Source organism: Xiphophorus couchianus, chromosome 13 (assembly GCF_001444195.1).
Source record: "Xiphophorus couchianus chromosome 13, X_couchianus-1.0, whole genome shotgun sequence".
NCBI lineage: Eukaryota > Metazoa > Chordata > Actinopteri > Cyprinodontiformes > Poeciliidae > Xiphophorus > Xiphophorus couchianus.
Genome location: NC_040240.1, coordinates 16,628,111 through 16,648,476, shown reverse-complemented (window position 1 = coordinate 16,648,476; position 20,366 = coordinate 16,628,111). Strand labels below are relative to the sequence as shown.

The 20,366-nt window shown below is 43.7% G+C and overlaps 1 protein-coding gene across 1 annotated transcript; it reads left to right on the top strand.

The window, feature by feature from the left end:
• The first annotated feature begins 858 nt into the window (after window positions 1-858).
• On the top strand, window positions 859-18,681 carry LOC114156424 (adhesion G protein-coupled receptor B1-like). Its single transcript, XM_028036848.1, has 32 exons — window positions 859-1,386; window positions 3,953-4,828; window positions 5,602-5,751; window positions 5,842-5,940; window positions 6,033-6,194; window positions 6,322-6,486; window positions 7,546-7,710; window positions 7,790-7,954; window positions 8,052-8,153; window positions 8,244-8,350; window positions 8,443-8,637; window positions 8,762-8,830; window positions 9,765-9,873; window positions 10,016-10,159; window positions 10,250-10,319; window positions 10,429-10,531; window positions 10,934-10,977; window positions 12,251-12,377; window positions 15,175-15,278; window positions 15,382-15,484; window positions 15,582-15,732; window positions 15,850-15,919; window positions 16,009-16,075; window positions 16,167-16,252; window positions 16,362-16,533; window positions 16,668-16,763; window positions 16,873-16,912; window positions 17,021-17,637; window positions 17,737-17,772; window positions 17,898-18,002; window positions 18,223-18,273; window positions 18,484-18,681. Exons 2-32 carry the CDS (start codon window positions 4,126-4,128, stop codon window positions 18,679-18,681), a joined length of 4,575 nt encoding a protein of 1,524 aa, XP_027892649.1. The 5' UTR covers window positions 859-1,386; window positions 3,953-4,125.
• The last annotated feature ends 1,685 nt before the right edge of the window (window positions 18,682-20,366 follow it).

Genomic DNA, 20,366 nt, shown 5'->3' with positions numbered 1-20,366 from the left:
ATATTTTTGGTATTTATTTTCATTTTTTTGTGCATTTTCAAACAAGTTAAAATGCCACTGTAGTTTATCAAATGTAGACTAACTTTTTCCTGATTGATCTGCACAGCAGTTCAAGTGCAGACCAATCATCTTGTCTGTATGACTTTGACTAGGTAAGTGTAACAGATTAAATAAATGTGCAGCAGGTATTATATTATTCCTATTATATTTTTATACATTTAAATAATTATCATTTTGCATGTATTTAATAATTTCCTGTTTTATTTATGTAATGTAATTTTCTAATCTCTAAAGAGGGAGTCATACTTTAAGTCGCACACATAAAGCCATAAATGCATGCTTTGGAAGCCGGATCAATAAACATGTCGCATGTCTCTGTGCAAATGTTTGCAATGACATTCAGAAGTGTCGCATTGCCATTCATCTGAGAAAACAATTGATTTCTCTTCATTGCGTCCCCTGCTGCCTGCTGCACACCTATTCCGTTGATCCTCTTTCCGGTACCTTTGGCTGTGCGTTCATATCTGCGTAGTTTGCTCTTCATTATCGTTTGTCTCCCTGCATAGATCCCGCCCCTCCTCTCTCGGCTCAGCTCCCTCCCTCCTCCGTGCGCTGACACACTGCCGCTCTCACACGTCCACGCGCACGCCTGCGCACGCGCTCGCACACACACACACACACACACACACACACAGCCGCGTCTCCTCCGCACACTAGCCACACACTCTCCTCCCGCCCCTCCCTTCCCTCTCCGATGATGCTGTCTCATTCACTTCGCTACTCCATCCACGCACTGACTCCCAACTTCAAGCCAAGGGAGGGGCGGGGTGGGATATATAGCTCCGAGTGGAGGCCACAAGCTACACTGAGACTGGACCCACTTGCAGTGCAAAGACCACAAGCAAGAAGACTCCGAAGCCGGGAGTAGAAGTACCAACATTTTTGATTCTGGAGCTTAGAGAGAAACAAAGACAAACGAGAACGGACTTTCTGCTGGAGCTCCGACAACAACCAATTTGTCCCTTCGCTATACGCCGCTTCCTTCTTCTTGGATAGGCTATAGCAGCTAAACAAAGTTGGTAGTAAACTCTTTGGAGTTTGGTTAGAGTCGCATTCAATTTTTCTTTGCTTGTGAGAGTGGACTGCACTGAAACTTGGGATCGATCCCCGCTCTGGGGTTCGAGTGTTTGGACCTGGCGCATCCTTTCGGCGGTCTCCACAGAACTGCGAAAGTTTTTGGCCAGGAGCGCAGATCTCAAGACTTTGAGGTCTAGTCAGACTTTTTCGAGAGACGAACTCAGCAGCTGCTGCCAGATCCGAACCGAGACGACTGGACCGGACCGGTTAGAGAGCCGCTGATAAAGACTTCAAAGAAGAATTTTCGAGGTAAGGAGAAAGTGGAAAGTATTTGATGAATGGTCTGAAAGTGTTTTATCTTCATGGTGAAGTCCTAAAGTGAGGATGAGTGATGCGAATGAGAATGCTTCCTCTGATTTTAAAGTTGGTGTGTCGCTGTCCGCGGTGCTGAAACGCTGAAACTTTGCCTGTACTGCCTCACATTGAGATCTGCTCCACTGATTTTGAATGTTTCAGCTCCTGTATGCATCAACCTAACAACAGCTTCTCATTTTAATGCAGTTTTGAATTGTTTTAAACCTGCACTCACACAATGTCACTATTAAAGTAGGACCGTGCTTCCCATTGTGTAGACAGATGCAGCAGAAGAAAGTTGTACTGAGGCAACAGGCTGCTTCATTGAACTTTATGGTTTTCCTTTCCTTTTTGATTAAGTGTTGTTGCAGAAGACTGACACTGACTAGCTACAATGGAACAATATTAATACTAAGTCTTTAAATTTAAAGAGATATATTTCTCAGTCATCTGGATTGGATTTGCATGACTTGTTCAGTTCATTTCATAGCTGTGCAACAAGTCAGCTTTGATGCAAACATCTTATTAAACCTACAGACTCGGGTATTTTCTGCAGTATGCAATGAATTGTTTTGCCTTTGCTGAAAATGTGTTTTTTTTCCTGCAGAGCCTTAAAGTGTACGTTCATGCACATGTGCAGATTTTTTGCAACGGCTGGAGCAAAAAAAGAAATACGAGCTTTTCTTCAGAGTAAAAATACATTATTAGGTGCAAAAACTGCTTCTGTTAAATCTTTTTCAAGAGCAAGAAGCATGCTTGATCCAGACATTCTCAGTCTTTTTGCTGCACTGAACTGATATTATATCAAATGAACAGTCAGTAAAGAAAGTATAACACCTCATACAACATTCAGGCAGTATTTTACTAACAGAACAACCCATACTGACTTTGAAGGTGCATTGATAGTACAAAGTTTGACTCTCAAAACTCAGTCTGTAAGATTTCACCTGTCACTTCAGTAATGACACATCCAAGTACTTTCTTTATTCTTTTACAGTGATTTGCTGTTTTACTTCTTCATCCCTTCATCTGTAGCTTCTAGAAAGTGTGCACGTCACCAAGGACAGAAAGCATGTCACAGATGGCAAATGTGGAGATTTTCACACTATTCTGCAGAAAATAAGCTCTGTCTCCATAACAACAAACTGCCCGCTCTTTAGGCAGCCTGCTATGCACACAATGTGTTGTTGACGACAGCAAATGGACAAGCGAGAGGACGAGGTAGATAGGTGTGGGGAGGGTGGAAGCAGTTGGGGAGAGTAGGGAGAGTTCTCCCGCCACGGCTGGACTTTTCTTTTCAAAGTCTTTCTCATCAGATGCCCATTCATGGAGCTTCCGGTTGCCAAAAGGGTTGGGAGGGGGTAAAGGAGAGAAAGACAGCCGCTGACACAAGGCAAAGGTCTCTACTGCATTGCTCATAGAAATGAGACAAGCTGAGAGAAGGGGTGGGGCGAGAGCAAGGCAGGGAGGCGGGAGAGATGAGATGGATGTAATTATGAGTACTTAACTTGAGTAGTGCAGGTGCTTATGACAGTCGCTGCATATGCATTCAGCGTGCTGCCGCTGCTTTATCTTTACGATGAACCCACATTTAAATACAGGTTTCTGCAGCAGACTCTGAAATAGCAATTAATTTGTCTCTAATAATCCATTTCCTGTTTCATAAACTGCAGAAACTGCCATAAACTGTGAAGCGAATAGTATAACAAAGACTAAGATGGAAAACATGATAAAGCAGAAAACTAGCTCTGTCTGAAAGTAAAACTTGTTGCTGAGCAACAGCTTTACTCTCTTCTGAGAGCCAATGAGTGTCTCCTTTATCCTGCTTTGCTTCAGTAATGCTGGGATTTAGACGGAGACTCTGCAGACCCTTATGTCTAAAAGAAGCATATTTGCAAGACAAACAAAAAAAACGATGAATTACTCATAAGCATAACAACCTTCTGCAGAATTGTAGAAAATGCATGCATTAAACATATTTTCTTTGAATGCATTCAACATAATGTGCAAAAGTCATAGTAATTAAGATCATTTTGCTTCATTCCCCCCTAAGCAATGCTGGAAATATTCCCCATGCAATTTCTGAAATGCCAGGGCAGGGTATGTAAATACCCCTCACCATGGCTGCAGATGATTATTTTATTTTTTTCCCGCCTGTTTACTGCTTAATAAGAGGAGTGAATTGCACAAATAAGTTGCCAGTGGCGAAGCTTGCATGGACGTCAGACTGACGCACACAGTTAGGTGTGTGGGAGGAAAGAGCAAGAGCTCGGAGATACCACCTCGCTGTGAAGGACTGTAATTGCTCCGCCACAGCAATTATTTTCCAGACAACCAGGCATTTTAGATCATTCAGCGTAGCCTGAAACACTGTGATACAGATCAGACAACAATCTCTGCTGCATAAATATTAGCTTAACAATGGCTCCAATTAAAATGCATTGTATTCTGCAGTTCGTACCAATAACTGTCAACATCAAAGCAGTCTAACAGACTTTTTTATGTTTTTTGTTTCCAACAGATCCCTCTCTGAGATAACAAATAGTCTGATGCATTAAAGCAAAGCTAATCTTCAGAAGGGTTTGCGAAGATAATCAAGAGATCTGAATCAAGTGCAGTAACTTGCAACAAAGAAATCGAAGAATCAACAAAGTTAAACCCAGATTTCACCAATACCAAACCTAAGCCGACCCAATGGCGTGGTCAGCTCTCACCGGCCCCTGCGTGGCCCTAATCCTGCTCTTCTTCGGTTTGACCTCCTGCACTCCCTCTGGACCGGCCTCTGCAACCTGTGCCACCTTGGAGCAGAGTCGCTTCTTTGGCGTGTTCTCCTCTACGACCACCCTGCCTTCCGCTCCTTGCTCCTGGACCCTGCAAAACCCCGATCCACGCCGCTACAATGTCTACATGAAAATCACCAAGCCCACCGACTCCTGCGTGCCCCGCCAGATCAAGACCTTCCAGTTCGACTCCTTCATCGAGACTTCTCGCACCTACCTGGGTATGGAGAGCTTCGACGAGGTTGTCAGGCTTTGTGACGCTTCCACTGCCGTCACCTACCTGGAGTCAAGCAAGCAATTCCTGCAGATCCGCAAGGTGGCCGCAAGGAACACGCTGGAGGTTGTTGGGCAAGAGCAAGGTGTCAGCGAGTTCAAGGCAGAGTTTCTGGTTGTGGGAAAGAGGAACCCAAGCATGCCCGCCTGCCAGATGCTGTGCCAGTGGTTGGAGAAGTGCCTGAACAGCAGCACCCATGATTATCCCTGTGGCATAATGAACACCCCCTGCCAGTGCTGGGAGGCCCCAAAGAGGAAGCCAGGAAGCTGCTACCGGGGCGGCGTCTACGTGGAAAAATGCACTCCTGTTCCCAAAGACAACGGACGTGATGCTGAGATTATCAGTAAGTGTGGTTTGGGTTATAAACTTTGAAAAGTGCAAAGGAAAAGCACAGAAAACACAAGTCTCATGATCAAAACAGTTAAATTAACTGAGTAAAGGAGTCAAGTTCTCCAAAACTAAACAGCTCTGCAGGTTGCAATCTCCCACTGCTTCAGCGGTGTGTCTAAACAGCTGCTGAGAGCAATGATCCATGCCTGCAGAGCCAGAGTTCTTGCTCTACAACCACACAAGATAATGAGAAGTAAATCAAGGCTGTTAGGGATATTTGATGTTGCATCCTTAGAGCTAAGTAGCATCACCTGCTGCACCTCACACATTGCTCAGCTTTGCACCAAGACTTGCACAGAGAGCCTGTTTATATGTCAGGCTAGAAAGGAACACAAAGACCTCATAGTCGGCTGCCAGCAGAAATCGAAGATCTGCACTTGCTGTATCCATAGCAACAGGCACTCACTCTCTCACACACACGCACACACACACACTGTTCTGACAGAGGTTCGCACCAAGTGGATAAAAGCAAACAGATGTTTTCAAATAAAACATCTATCCACTAGATAGCACCATTCTGCTGACAAAGAAACGTCCTTGCTCATTTCCTACACATAAAGAATATTACTGACTTCCTCCTCTTAAACCTGAAGTTAGACAACTGAATCAGGCTTTACACAAAGGCAGTAATAATGTTTCCAACTGCTGTAATTTTTTCTCAGCTCTTGTAGTTTCCAACTCTTCTTAACAAGTATCTTCTCGTTCTTTTTTTATGTCTTCCTGCAGAGAGCTGGGCAGGCTGGGGCCGCTGGTCCGTATGCAGCCAGGAGTGTGGCGGCGGAGTCCAGGTGCGCAGCCGAACCTGCCAGCCCGAGGATGGAGTGTGTGAAGGAACAGTGGAGGAAGGCCGTGCCTGCAACCCTCAGCTCTGCATTGGTAAGCTATAATTTTGTCATTAAACCAAAACACTGCTGCAGGTGGCTGGGCTTTCAATCCATAATTATGCAATTCATTTAACTCTCACAGGCAAAGAGAGGAACAGAAGCCAAGGTTTGCGTGCCATTATTGGTCTGAAAAGAGACAACCCTGATGAGTCCAACCCAGGAGCTGTAGCAACTCAAACAGGTGAGATAACAACAAATAGATGCAACAAATAGATGACTAAAGTGAAGCAATGCAATCCCCTAACCTTAGAGTGTTTAATGTTCTCATAACAGATGCAAAGACAGATGAGTGGGCCACTTGGAGCCCATGCTCAGTCACCTGTGGGGAGGGCTGGCAGAGCCGTTCCCGCCTCTGTGCCACTTCTTCCTTCACCACCCAGTGCACCGGAGCCCTGCGTGAGAACCGACCATGCAACAACTCAGTTGTCTGCCCTGGTGAGTCTTTGGATCCTAGTATGAGCACGGCAGAAACTCTGAATGATGCCTGCAGAAGTTAGAAACTTTTCAAGTTTTCAAAGATAAAATAAATCATAAATGAAGTATATTTCTCACATGTTTGCAGTGAATGGTGCTTGGGATGAGTGGACCCCCTGGAGCCTGTGTTCCTCCACATGTGGCCGCGGTTACCGTGACCGAACCCGCACCTGCAAGCAGCCCCAGAATGGAGGACAGCCTTGCCGCGGCCCCACAAGACAAACCAAGTTCTGCAACATCGCTGTCTGCCCAGGTGAGCTGCATTTCTTGATGTATTACTTTTAAAAAAATCTAAATATTCTCTTCAAAGCCTAGATTGTTCGGTTAAAAGTTCTCAATAACAAGCGCAGGATGTGATGCTTAACCCTTCATCTGACTGATTCATTTATGAGAGCCTAATTAAGTCACCTAATTGTGTCTGCATCATCACAACGGCAAAGGCAGGTTGCTATTTCATCTGACTCACCAGAATAAAAGCGTCTATGGATGTTAGTCAGTGGCCTCCTAACAGCTGCCTGTGACTCACTCTGTGCTCATGGTCACTTGACCAAGTTTAAGTCGCTCTCCCATTGAGCCACCTACTCATGTGCAGAAAAGTTTTACCTCTGAAGTTACTGCAGCGCCGAGTAGATTTTTTTCCCGTGTCTAATTGTCGTCATTTACACGTGTTTTTTATGTAAGTGTATCTTTTTAAAATGGGTATGGATTTGTTGCAGTTTCACCTCATCACCACCAGGTGTCGCTGTTTAACAAAATAAAAAAGAAACCGGGAAAAAGCGAAAAGCAATTACTACAAGATGATTGTGTATTTTAGTTGAAACTCAAAGGAAATTAAGTTTGTGATTACCAACAGATTTGGCTGTAATAGAAACGTTATGTCAACATTCACTTTGGCTTAGTAATAAATGTAATTAAATTGTTTTTACATGTATTTTAATATGTCCTGAGCTTGTAGAAAGGATCAAATATAAATGACCAATTTATTTATCATTAAATGAATATTATTTTTTTTCTTATTAATCTGTCACTCAATTTAATTAAAAACTCAAAACTGTAATTGCATCCATAAATTGTCTGAAATGATTATCCAGTTTAAACTTCCAAATTACTAATTAGAGTTTGAACTTGATAGTTGAAGGGCGCATAACAGAGATCCAACTTTCTGTTCTGCTTACGCTCAGCTTAACTGGGTCATGCGAGATGTTAATAACATCAGTGAGTTTGTCAAGATGTCTGGTATGGCCCGAGGGTCTGTCTTGTCCTTGCCATCCTCATAACTCTTCTTCATACACGCTCCTCTACTTCCCTCTAGTGGACGGATCCTGGAATGAGTGGTCCGCCTGGAGTTCCTGCTCTGCCTCTTGTTCCAATGGCACCATGCAGAGAACCAGGGAGTGCAACGGGCCATCTTATGGCGGCTCAGAGTGCCATGGAGGCTGGAAAGAGACAGCAAACTGTTTCCTGAAGGATTGCCCCGGTGAGTTATAAAGTACATCCCAGATCCCAGTTTCGCTTTTTACTTAACAGGATCAGAATTAATGGTCTTTTGTCTATAGTTAATGGAACCTGGCATCCATGGAGCTCATGGGGAAGCTGCAGCAAGACCTGTGGTGGAGGGATCCAGCAGAGACAGAGAGTCTGTGAGGGGCCTTTCTTTGGAGGAGAGCCTTGCCCCGGTGACACCAGAGAGCAGAAGCGCTGCAATGAGAAGAGATGCCCTGGTTAGTGTCTGCAGCACAATAGATTAATGCCATCGTTTCACAAATACAAAAGCAAACAGGAAACTCATCATGCAACAACTGGTTGTGATTTTTTTAGAGCCCCATGAGATCTGTCCTGAGCAGAACACCGGAGACATTGTTTGGAAGAAAACCCCCGCTGGAGATGTCGCTGTTGTTTCCTGCCCTGCTGATGCATCAGGTACTTTAACAGTCTGGAAGCTAACTTTATACTTCAGACTTTCAAATATCTATTTAAAACTAAACTAAGAGTTCTTCATCTCATCAACAGGTCTTATTCTGCGTCGCTGCACCCTTGCTGATGGACGTCTTGCTTCTTGGGAGAACCCCACTTACACCCAATGTGTTTCTAAGAACTACGAGAACATTCAGATGCTGGTATGCCCCCTGAAATTATCAATAAAGTCCTACTCATTGGATTTAATGTGAAGTAAAATATTAGAAATAACCTTCTAACTCTATCTCTGTAGTCAAGGGACTACACCTCCAAAGCGCAGATCGGGCAAAGCGTTGATGGCGTTGCTGAGGTGATTTCCCGCTTGAGATTTTCCTCTGATGAAAAAGCCAAGTACAGTGGTGACCTTTTGGCCATAATGGAGATCCTGAAGAACACCACAGAGTTGTACAAGGCAACCAGACTGAGGCTGAGCAGCGCTGACATTGAGGTAAGCTCCAACTGAGATCCATAAATTTGAAGTTAAACATTTTTAAGGAACAAATTGCATCTAAACAAGATGGACTCGGTGTCTTCTCACCTTCTCACCTACCTTTGTATTTGATGATCTGCAGAACTACGTCCAGACCATCAGCAACCTACTGAAGGAGGAACATCATGACAAATGGGAAGAGGCACAACTGGTATGTGATATCAAGGTGTGACTGTAAGAGTGCACAAAGGGAAAAGGGGAAAAATAAGTCTATTTTATTGAAGTTGCCTAAATAGGATAAACAGGGTGGAGAATAAATCTCAGAAAATACTTACAAGAGATTGTACAAGTACCAACAAAATCAGGACATGGACTACACATACAGTGGAAATATTTATTCATTCAAACCTTTTAATTTAAGCAGAAGTTTCAAAACAAAAGTGTTAGATGAGATGTGCACACATTTACTCATCCAGTTTGTTAAACTCAGATTAGACCGAACAGAACTTTGTCACGTTTGGCCAACTGTCGACAAACCTCCTCCGCCTTCCAATGACGCTTGTAATGTTCCTGCAAGTTTCCCAAGAAAGACCAGCCTGAAAAAAAAAGTTGTAATAAACACACACTGTTATGCACAAACTGATCTGAGAGCAGGAGAGCGAGTTACCGAGGCCATTGCCTCTCTGAATCAGGGAAAATCACTACTCCCACTCTGCAATCTGTGCGTCTCCGTGCCATCCCACCTACTGACGGCTACTGCTGTATAGAAACACAGACAGAACATTGCATGCAGATGCACACGCGCCCACATCGCTGCTTCTCTGCGTCAGAGACACGCAAGTCAGGTGGCCCTCCCTTTTCACTGAGAGAAAAAGAGAAAGGACAAAAAAAAATAGAGTATGAATCAACAGCCTGCCCTTTTATGGCCGTACGGAAGTTCTGGAGTTGCATAGCAGCAAGAATTGTGCGTTTTCCATGCTTTTTTATGTCAGCCTCTGTGCGCTTTGAAATAATAAGTACTGGCTGGAACCTGCACATCCATAAATAATCATTAAACTCGCTATGCTTGACTGAGCAAATAAACCAGATTTATATGCTGCCATATTTTAATGTTCTTCTTATTGTCTCCATTTTCTCTCACTTAGATGGGTGCCAATATCAAGGGGTTCCTACGCCTTGTTGAGGAGTTTGTGAACATGATCGGAGTACAAATGAGCGGCTTTCAGGACATTTACGAAGTCACTGAGAATTTAGGTGAGCCCAGTTAATTTGTTTTCTTTTTGTTGTTCAATCAACGCCTGAATGCATTTGTTATTCAAGTCCATCAGCTGCTAGAACCAATGAGTGCTTTCTGCTAACAAAGTTCCCTTTGTATATTATCATTTGTGCCTTTCAGTGCTGAACATCCACAAGCGCCCAACAACCACAAGCTCCAACTTCACCTTCCCTGTGAAGGGCTGGAGAGGGCGACCGGACTGGGTCAGTACCTCAGAGGAGAAGATCTCAGTTTCCCGCGATGCTCTGTCCCTCAAATCCGCTGGTAAGATCATACAAATGTAACATTTTGTCAAACAATAAACCAGTGGTGGGTTTAGCTTGAAGACTGAGCGAGATTGTTTTCTTTTTTCAGATGCCAATGATGCTTTTGTGACCGGCATTGTCTTGTACAGAAACCTTTCTTCAATGATGTCCTTCCAGAGGTAACATTTCTCTGTTTAAGCATTAACACTCTATCTTCCTGCAGTCTAATTCACAGTCTCACACGTCTAAGATCAAGTTTTGACAGTGAGGTGTGCTCTTCCTCCACAGCAACACCACCCTGTTCAACTCCAAGGTGGTGACCGTGATTGTCAGCCCCACCCCGACTCTCCTGTCAACCCCTGTCGAGATCGAGTTCCCCCACCTGCGCAACGTGAGTCCCTAATGATCAACCTAATGGAAAAATATCAGCCTCCCTGTGGGTGTTTGTGCAGCACAATGCAGAGAGACTGACATTTTCCTGACATTTGCTGCGACACTTTGACTTTTGCGTCGGCTTGTGGCAGCTGAAGCCCAGAGAAAATCTCATAAGCGACCAAACGGTCCCTCGATGATGAGAAATCATGCGCAATAATTAGAGTCTGCAGCTGATAAGTGGCTGCTTTTGGTTTCATTAATGCATCACAAAGCAAGGGGGTGAAAAAATGTGGGCATGTGGCTACCAGCAAGCTGTTGCATCTCACACGTTTGTAGTAAGGTGTCCCAGCCTACATGCTTTCCTTTTCTACAGAGAGATTCCTCACACTAACCTTCTCCATCTGCCTCTTCTTTGCAGGACACTATCAATGAAACATGCCTTTCATGGGATGAGAGTGAAACGTAAGTGTTAACTGATGTTTTTTTCTTTGAATGTGCATCTGACCATCACTTTTATCTATTTTTTTCTTGTGAAAGGGATGGCCTTTCCAGTTAAAATGCACACATCTGTTATCATTTACACAAACTTGTAATAGGGAAGGCAATGGTCATTCCAGCTTTTTCATGTCAGTCCTTTATGACAAGGCAAAGAAAAACCAGTACACGTGCAAGCTGACCCCTCAGTCTCAGACTTAATCACCTGTCTGACACACTTACAGACAGCCAGAGAGTCAAGAAATAAAAGCCCCAGTTACCCACAGAGGGTGGCTTCAAACTCATTTCAATCTTCACAGTTTCCAACAGTTTAAATCATCCGATTTCAAACTATTACAGAGGTAGACTTCTTGAGCTCTGAAAGATATATGCAAGAACAATAAGAGATAAAAATGCACAACAACCAGCCCTTTTCACACAGCAGCCAGAGCTGAGGTAAGCAAGATTAGGAAAGAAAATGTAATTACCTCGTAAACTTTCAGAGGGGGGCCCATACGCTTTCAGTCAAATTAGATTCAATTTAAACAGCAAATGTGATTAATGCACCAATAGAGACAGGATGAAGCACTGGCTAACAGCAGAGTTTGGGGGATGGGGACTCTTCATCTGAAGAGCTCCATTCCCAGAACCACTGAACTGCATCCTACTAATATATGCAAAACTCTGCAACTTTCTATGGGAATTATATAGATATGCACTATGCAGTTTTACTCAGATGCTACTAGCCTGAACCTGCTGACTGTATGATGCCAATCAGATAGCAGATGCAACAAACAAATGCATTTGTTGCATATTGTGAGCTCTCAGATGAGGGAAAATGTCCATAATTTATAATCCATGCTCTCCTTGAGGGGACACCCTGTTCCTTGCTTACCATGGGCCTGATTTAAATATAACGAGGAAAGAGTGTGATAAGGATTATGCTCATTGTGGCATTTGTTAAGATCCGTCATGATTAATTACGATGAACATTCCAGTTAATCACATGCACATGGATCATGCATCCCAAGCTGATTAAAAACATGTATTATTTTAGCTTAGAAATTACTTTTTACTATCCGTTTATGTTAATGGATTACAAAAAAAATCTAGTTAATTTCTTCTTATTATTTATTTTTTGTAGATTGACCCTATTTTCTCATCACTCATATTTGTTTAAAAAGCCATAAGGAAAACGCTCAGATCAGAGATTTGTCAGATCTCTCCTCTCCTAACTCCCCCTCTCCTCTCTCGTGTGCAGCTCCTCTCTTCTTGGCTCGTGGTCTGCTCGGAGCTGCAGAGCGGTGCCCGTTCATTCACACAGAACCAAATGCGTGTGTGACAGCCTCTCCACCTTCGCCATTTTAGCGCGCGTCAACTCCGACTCGGTAAGTCTCCCGTCTGTTCCCTGTAAGGGCTTTTTTTTTTTTTTCTTTTTTCCCCCCCTTTTTCTTTGCATTGACACGATGTGCATGCTAAACGTCTTCTGCAGTGTGAATGCGGAGCAGCGGGTGAGCTGATAGGGACTTGTTGTTTTCTAGTGAGGGGCTTTGCAGCAGCGCTCCTTTGTCTCCGCGCAGGTGCCGCGGATCGGAGAACCTGCTTGTTTTTCCTACTGATAAAACACAATCGGGCAACATGTTGCTATTATATTTTCTACTAAAAGGTTAATGTTTACAGAAGAATGATAACGTTATGCGCACAATAACAAGACATGCAGAAGTCACTTTAATCTTGCCAAAAGAAAAAGAAAATAGGCAGTTTCTAATGATTGCTTTTTTGGCCATATTGCATGACTGTATGCCATGCGCAAAAACAATATAGACTGTGCAGCCTCTATCCGCTGTCATCTTGAGGCATGAAAACCGCCAAGCAGAGAAAAATACTCAGCTGAAATCTTCTCAACAAATATATTTTCCTTGATTTCCTCATTAATTTGCAGATCAACGCATAACATTGCACTGCGGTCTTTTAACTGCTAAAACCTTTGTGTTTTTTATGCTCCAACTTGTTTGTGTGCATCCCAGATTTGACTTGATTTGCTGTTGCCAATCTGAACACCTCCCTCCACCTCTCATCACAGTAGAAAAGAAAAAGAAAAAAAGGCATCTGAGGCAATCATTCTCTCTGCCAATATCTCTGAATTCTCAATTACATGCACCCCACCCTCCTCCTTCTCCTGCTTCGACTTCTCCTTCTTTGGACGCAGCAGCAGCAAGATTTAAAATGCCAGAGAGGCAGACCAATGAGAAACAGACATCTGGTCGTGCACTGACGGCAATGCACTCCTTTCTTTTTCTTTTTCTTCTTCTTATCCCCACCACCACCCGCACATTGCCTGCCTCTTTATCTATCCTTTGATGTGCACTGTGGGCATTTTCAATAACAGCGTCTTCCATGAAGAACACCAGTGAGATTTGAGTAACAGAAACAGGAAAGAGGGGGGCGAGCATTGGAGGGGGAAAAAAACAACCAGATGTTGCAGAGTGTTAATTAGCTCTCATTTGATGTACTTGAAACACAATGGCCCCATAAAAGCACCCCATATTCTTATAAGAGCAGGTACCCGTGACTACTCTTGATATATAATTTTAAAGCATAGGGGGGTCACTTAACACACTATTCAAAATGGGAGCACACGATCCGGTCAAGGACGTGCTTCATATCTAGGTCCAACTAGCTGTGTGGAGCTCACTTAGCTAAGGGAGCAAGATTCGACCCAGATACATAAAGAAAGGAAACAGTATCAACTGTATTACACCCCAGATTCCCTGCAAACCCAGGCGGTACGACAACTTACCCCTCTGCTAACTGCCATCTGGTCGGGAATGCTACTCATGTAGAGTTTGAAACAAATTTACCACACTAAATTAAGTCTCATTCTGCCACAGGCAAAATTCCCCATCTGTGCTTTGATATTCGGGAAGCATCTTCACATTATGCTCATAAACTGAGATGCTCCAACCAGACTTTTCATGACCAGTATTTGTGATTTTTCTTGAAGGTTTAACCTGCCAGTTATGATTTTCTTCCTAAGGACCATAACACAAAAAATAGAAACAAATTCAATTCCATCATTGGAGAAGCATCTCCAATGATGGAATTGAAGTTTTCAGCAAAAAAATAAATAAAAAGTAGACTATCACTGTTTATCCATCAACAATAACAAAAACAACCATAAATGGTTCTTAGATTTGATGCATTTAATAAATATGAAAAATTTTTACTCCAGAACCAATGAAAAAAAAATTCAATTTGATTTTTTGCCAACGGACTGCTGCATTTCTACGTGTAATGCTTAAACAAGCTACAAAAGAAAAAAACCCTGCTAGTTTATTCCCTACATATATTCTCTTTTCTATGATATTTTATTAGTCACTTTTTAAGGACACATCACTGGTTTTCCATCTTTTCTCCCTGTTATAGTGCTATAATTAGAGCAAGGATGGAGCCTTAATATTTCTCATCCTGCTCACACTTTGAGGTGATGACAACTGCATCAGAGGTGTGAGCTTAGCTCAAAGCCTCATTAAAAGCCTGGAGAGTAAGTGCGAGACGCACAAGCATGGGGAACCAGCAATTAGTCGCCGAGAGGGTTTTGTGAAGCTGAGATTTGTGCGTCCAGGAGTGACCCGCTGGCACGTGCAGCAAGGCAGTGAAACAACCCCTGGCTCTGTCTAATCCAAACTAAACTCGGCGCCAGGAGCCATGTCGAAGCACAGAACGGGTCAGCGCCGCTGGCGGCAGGAGCAGGCGCTAAGTTGCTGTCAGAGATCAGAGGGGGCTGCTGGTGGCGGATTAATGCACAGGTGATAATGGTCCACCTGTTCCCCTGCAGCCCCCCGAAGGGGTAGAAGAGAAGCAGGTTGACATCAAAATATGTCCATTGAGGACAAACAGCATCTTCTCATCCCCTCCAAAGCCGACCGTTCGTTAGTTCTGCCTTCCATCTTTCTGACACGTTCACCTTGGGGTCACCTTGCCTGAGCCGTGGCCCAATTGTGCCATTCAGCTGTTTGCCTTCAGGGAGCTGTCTGCTGTTCCAGATAGCGCTCTTCCAGAGGCATCCTATTCATTCCAGTGTTTGTGTGTGCGTGTAGCTGGTGTGCCTGGTGCGTGACTGCCTATGTGTGTTTGTAATCATCGCTAAGAGGCTTTTTTTTTCTGTTTTTCTTCCCTCTACAGAACATGGATAGAGCAAACCTCCCGTCCGTTACCCTCATCGTCGGCTGTGGGGTCTCTTCCCTCACCTTGCTGCTCCTCATCATCATCTATGTCTCGGTTTGGAAGTAAGCACGCCTTCGAGCAAATCAACCTCTGATATTACATGATACGTAGTGATTTATCAACCAACCCCTAAACCTTTTTTCATATTTTTTTTTTCATTTGCAGGTACATTCGCTCAGAACGCTCTGTTATCCTCATCAACTTCTGCCTCTCCATTATCTGCTCCAATGCCCTCATTCTCGTCGGACAAACCCAGGCTCGCAACAAGGTAAGCCGCAATCCAAATCTAACCCACAGCATCAAGATCTCTTGGAAACAGGTTTCTAACCGTTTCTCTCGCTCTGCTTCATCCCGGTCCCTTGCAGGTGATGTGCACTCTTGTTGCTGCCCTGCTCCACTTCTTTTTCCTCTCCTCTTTCTGCTGGGTCCTGACAGAAGCTTGGCAGTCCTACATGGCTGTCACTGGTCGTCTGCGCAACCGCATCATCCGCAAGCGCTTCCTGTGCTTAGGCTGGGGTACGAGGACAAGTCTCCTATTGCATCTCATTTCTTATCAGCTCTGCATAACTTTTTCTGTTATAGCCTTTATCCTAATGGCACTAATTGTAATGCTTTATCTTTTTTGCATTACAGGACTTCCTGCTCTGGTAGTTGCTGTGTCCGTGGGTTTCACTAAAGCTAAGGGATATGGCACCGTCAGCTAGTAAGTTCCTATTCTTTTTTCATAGTTTTCTTCTTCTGTTTATTATTTGATTAAACAATAATTAACATCATCATCCTTCTCTCTCATAGCTGCTGGTTGTCTCTTGAGGGTGGACTTCTCTACTCTTTTGTTGGTCCCGCTGCTGCTGTTGTTTTGGTTCGTATTAAAGACCTTAATTTCCAAGTTTTAATGTATTTCCTATCGTTGAACAGTTTTATTAACACATTTTGTTTTTTTATTCAAACAGGTGAATATGGTCATTGGTATTCTAGTCTTTAACAAGCTTGTTTCCAAGGACGGCATCACCGACGTGAAACTGAAGGAGAGAGCTGGGTAGGTCTTTTTGGTCTTCACCATTCATGCCGTTTTTACACTCAGCAATCTGGGAATGAGCCTTAATTACTAATCTGATGTTTTTTTTGTCTTTTTCTACATCCTGCAGGGCCTCACTGTGGAGCTCTTGCGTGGTTCTCCCCCTCCTTGCCCTCACCTGGATGTCTGCCGTCCTGGCCATCACCGACCGTCGCTCCGCCCTTTTCCAGATCCTCTTTGCCGTTTTCGACTCTTTAGAGGGTTTCATCATTGTCATGGTCCACTGCATCCTGCGTAGAGAGGTAAGAAGGCAATAAAACCAAATGAATTGAAAGGAATAAAGATAAAAATGAAAGTTAATTTTATTGTTTTTTTATCAGGTTAAATGAGCTGGAATATTGTTAACAATTTCCTGAATTGTCTGTGTTTCCATTAGGTTCAGGAGGCTGTGAAGTGCAGAGTAGTTGACCGCAAAGACGATGGGAATGGAGACTCTGGCAGTTCTCATCACAATGGCCATCCTCAGCACATGGTGAATATCTTGGCCGATTGCCTTTTTAATGTCTTGAGTGCTTTTTGAATTTATTCCTAAATGAAAATATGCATGCATTAAGCTAATAGGATTTTTGTTCTTTTATCAGCAGTCTGATAATGAAAAGGATGGGGACTCAAACAGACAAGGTAAGCCCAGCACCTAAAACGTCTCGGCTTGAAACGAATTGATTTAGCGTTTCATTCAAGGAATTGTTCCGTATTTTTTTAAAACTGTTTTATCGTTTTACCTTAAAGGCATGAAGAGCTCTTCTGAAGAAAAGATGCCTCCCCCTCAGATGCCACTTCCCATGGGCTCCAACTTCCACACCCTACCATCCAAGGGCAGCCACATGCAGGCCGTTCCTGAGTACTCCAGCCACACGCTCACCCTGAAGAGAGAGAAAAGCCGGTTGGCCGGTGGAGTCGACCCATCCTGCGGGAACCCCGTCTATGTCTGCGAGGGGGAGCTCTTCAAGCAGCTGGACGCGGACCTTGCTCTGGCTCAGGCCGAGGGCAGCATGTCCGACGGCAGCGGCTACGTCCTGATGCCCAACACTACATCCACCCTGAGGTCCAAGCCCAAAGACGACCCCACAAAGTACAACATCAGCGTGGACCAGTTGCCACAGGCCAGGCTTATGCACCTCGGCGGACCCTTCGCTGAACCCCAGGCCGCCTTCGTGATGGGCTCGATCCCGCCCGACCAGGTCAGCGTGTCCTACTCGGAGAGGGACTCACCCATCCAGAACATCCACAACATGTCCAGCGAGTCGCACATCACCCACAGTAGCCTGGAGAACACCTTCGAGTCCATGAACTCAATGATGTCGAAGAGCGAGACCATTTCCACTCTGTCCATGAGCTCCCTGGAGGTAGGAAGAGAAAAACTGCTGATTTATGCATTTTCTAAAACATTATCAACATGTTTCAAAGTCTAAACTCCATTTTTGTTCTCTGTTATTGATTTACAGCGACAGAAATCCCGTTATGCAGAGCTGGACTTTGAGGTAAATATACATTTTATTGTTATTATTATAGTAGAACTTGCTAATTAATAATTTCTTCCTCACGATTCACAACTCAAATTTCTGGAGGTGCTAATTTTGGGAATATTGCTTTTTGTCTTCTCTAGAAAATCATGCACACCAAGAAGCGCCACCAGAACATGTTCCAGGACCTGAACAGGAAGTTGCATCACACTGAGAAAGACAGAGAGTCTCCTCCATCTGACAGCAAGGTAAGACCTCATCAGACTACTGTCTCCATCTGCTTCCACTGTCATTTGCAGGAAATAATGAACTCAATACTCAACAAAACAGGCAATATTCCCAGAAAAAAAGAAGACATTAAGAAAAGAAAAATGACCTTATAAATAAAGAACAACATAGTGTATTGAACTAATGTTGTTGGTACCTGGAGGTCATTTGAATAAGGATGTATTCTCTTCCTTCTTTCAGTCTGTGAGATGGAGTGTGTCTTCGGGAGGAAGTGACAAAACAAACCACAGCGTGAGTGTTTATATACAACCTCACATTCTCAAAATGTCTTCCCTGTAGATGAGACACACCTTCAGATAGTTCAATGCCTCAAAGCGGGAGTTATTTCTCCGACTCCCTTCATTAGAAGCTCATTTCACCTTTTAAAATAACATAATGGATTTGCTCCAGCTTGATGAAGTGACACCAGTCCTAAACGCTCCTCTCTTTCTGCTCCAACAGGACAAACAGCAGGCTGCAATGGAGAGGTCGTGGGAAGGAGTCCGGGGAATTCCTCAGTCGCCCCCTGCATGGGTACGCAAAGACATGGAGCCTCTCGCCGCCTCACCTCTGGAGCTTCACTCTGTGGAGTGGGAGAAGACGAGCACCACCATCCCACTGGTGGGGCAGGACATTATTGACCTGCAAACAGAGGTCTGAGGGGGAGTAGGGAGGCCAAGCGAAGCCGCCTTGTTTCACCTCAGTCACCTTTTTTGGTTTTTGGAATGACATCCTTTCATGGATGAAGGTAGCGCAACCAAAAAAGGGAGGAAATGGGTCCCAGAATCATTGTCTTCAAACCCTCAGCCAGAGTTGGAAGGGTAGGAAGAGTGGTGGATGAGAGCGGGGCTGATGGCGATGGGAATGTTTAATGTAGCTTCTCGGTGCGGACTCTCATCAGAGCTCCTAAAGCTCAAAGAAGGGGTTGGCGGAGCGGTCAGTGGCGTCCACCGGCTTGATTGTCTGTGGCTCCATAGACGCTTCCTCCAGGGAGTTTTCCTGGACCCCCACAGCCTGGGGTTTTCAGAAGATGTGCTCGACATGTCTGTGCTTCTCTTTTTTTCCTTCAAATCGACTTTGGAGAAAAAAACTAAGTAACATTGAAAATTTTAAAAGCGGCGTGTGTCCTCCCTGCTTCTCGGGAGGCACAGTCAGGACTCTCTTCCAAAACAAGACAAAGGCAAAAGAAAGAAAAGGGATCTCAAAACTCCAATACTGTGCACTTTGATAGATGGGCGCACACTTTTTTTTTGTTTTTGTGCAGTGGGCTTTTTTTTCCTCATATTGAGTTTGTTAGCACCTGAATCCAACAATTTCGAGCAGAAAATGAGACTCTTTGATGAGACTGAAACATTTCTGTCAAACTGGTTGTGCTAGTCACTGTGTTCGTCATTACTATTATTGATTATTTCCAGTGCGATGTCTATGTTTTTTATTTATCTCCCCTTTTAGTCATTACTATTGTTTTCTGTTACCTACAATACAAAAAAAAAACTGAATTTAGTGCATCCATAATGTGTTGTGAGCCCATATGGACTGCATCGGGAAAAACATACTGAGTGGTGATGGAGGCGCTGGTTGGTTGAATTTCCTGGTTTCTACAGTATTCCGCTTTGATACCAAAACACCAGCACAGGAATGAACACGGACTCTCGCACGGAAAGAGCAGTGCTTCTCTTGGGATTTGCTGGATGAATAACTGGCATAAAGACGCAGGCTCTTCCATGTCGTACATGCGGATTTTAAAAAGCCTTTTCATCATCGCCCTTTTTTGTTTCTCAGCCTTGCAGGACTCTTGGACCGAGCAGAGACTTCAACACATTTTGTGTTTTCAGCCATCAGTGTGTTACAGTGCAATATGATGGGCGCTTGATGCTCAAGCAATGACTGATATTATGATCTAGGCAGAGTTTTTTCCTACCGATATTTCGAAACTTTTATACCATCTTCCATATATATTTACAGAGCACATAGATGCTTTATGAGAATATTGTATTAGGAATTTATTCACTATAGATTTGTTTGCACAAGACTCCATATTTGGAGTTCTCTGTGAAAGTTGATCATACTTCTATATTTTAAAAAAAGGTAATACAGAGTGAATAAGCCTCTGATTATCTCCTAACTGTTCTTCAGGATATTTGTTATTACTCTCAGCTGTAAAGCAGTGAATAATAGAACCTCATGTCTTCTGTAACAATGTGTTACTATAACTCGACTGTATGTTCTACCAGCGAATTCCTAACGTCTTTTTTTGTTTTGATTTTTTTCTTTTCTTTTTCAATTTTCTTGTCCTGCCTAAAACCCAATTTCAGTTACCTGTGTTGAGTATTTTCTTGTCAAGA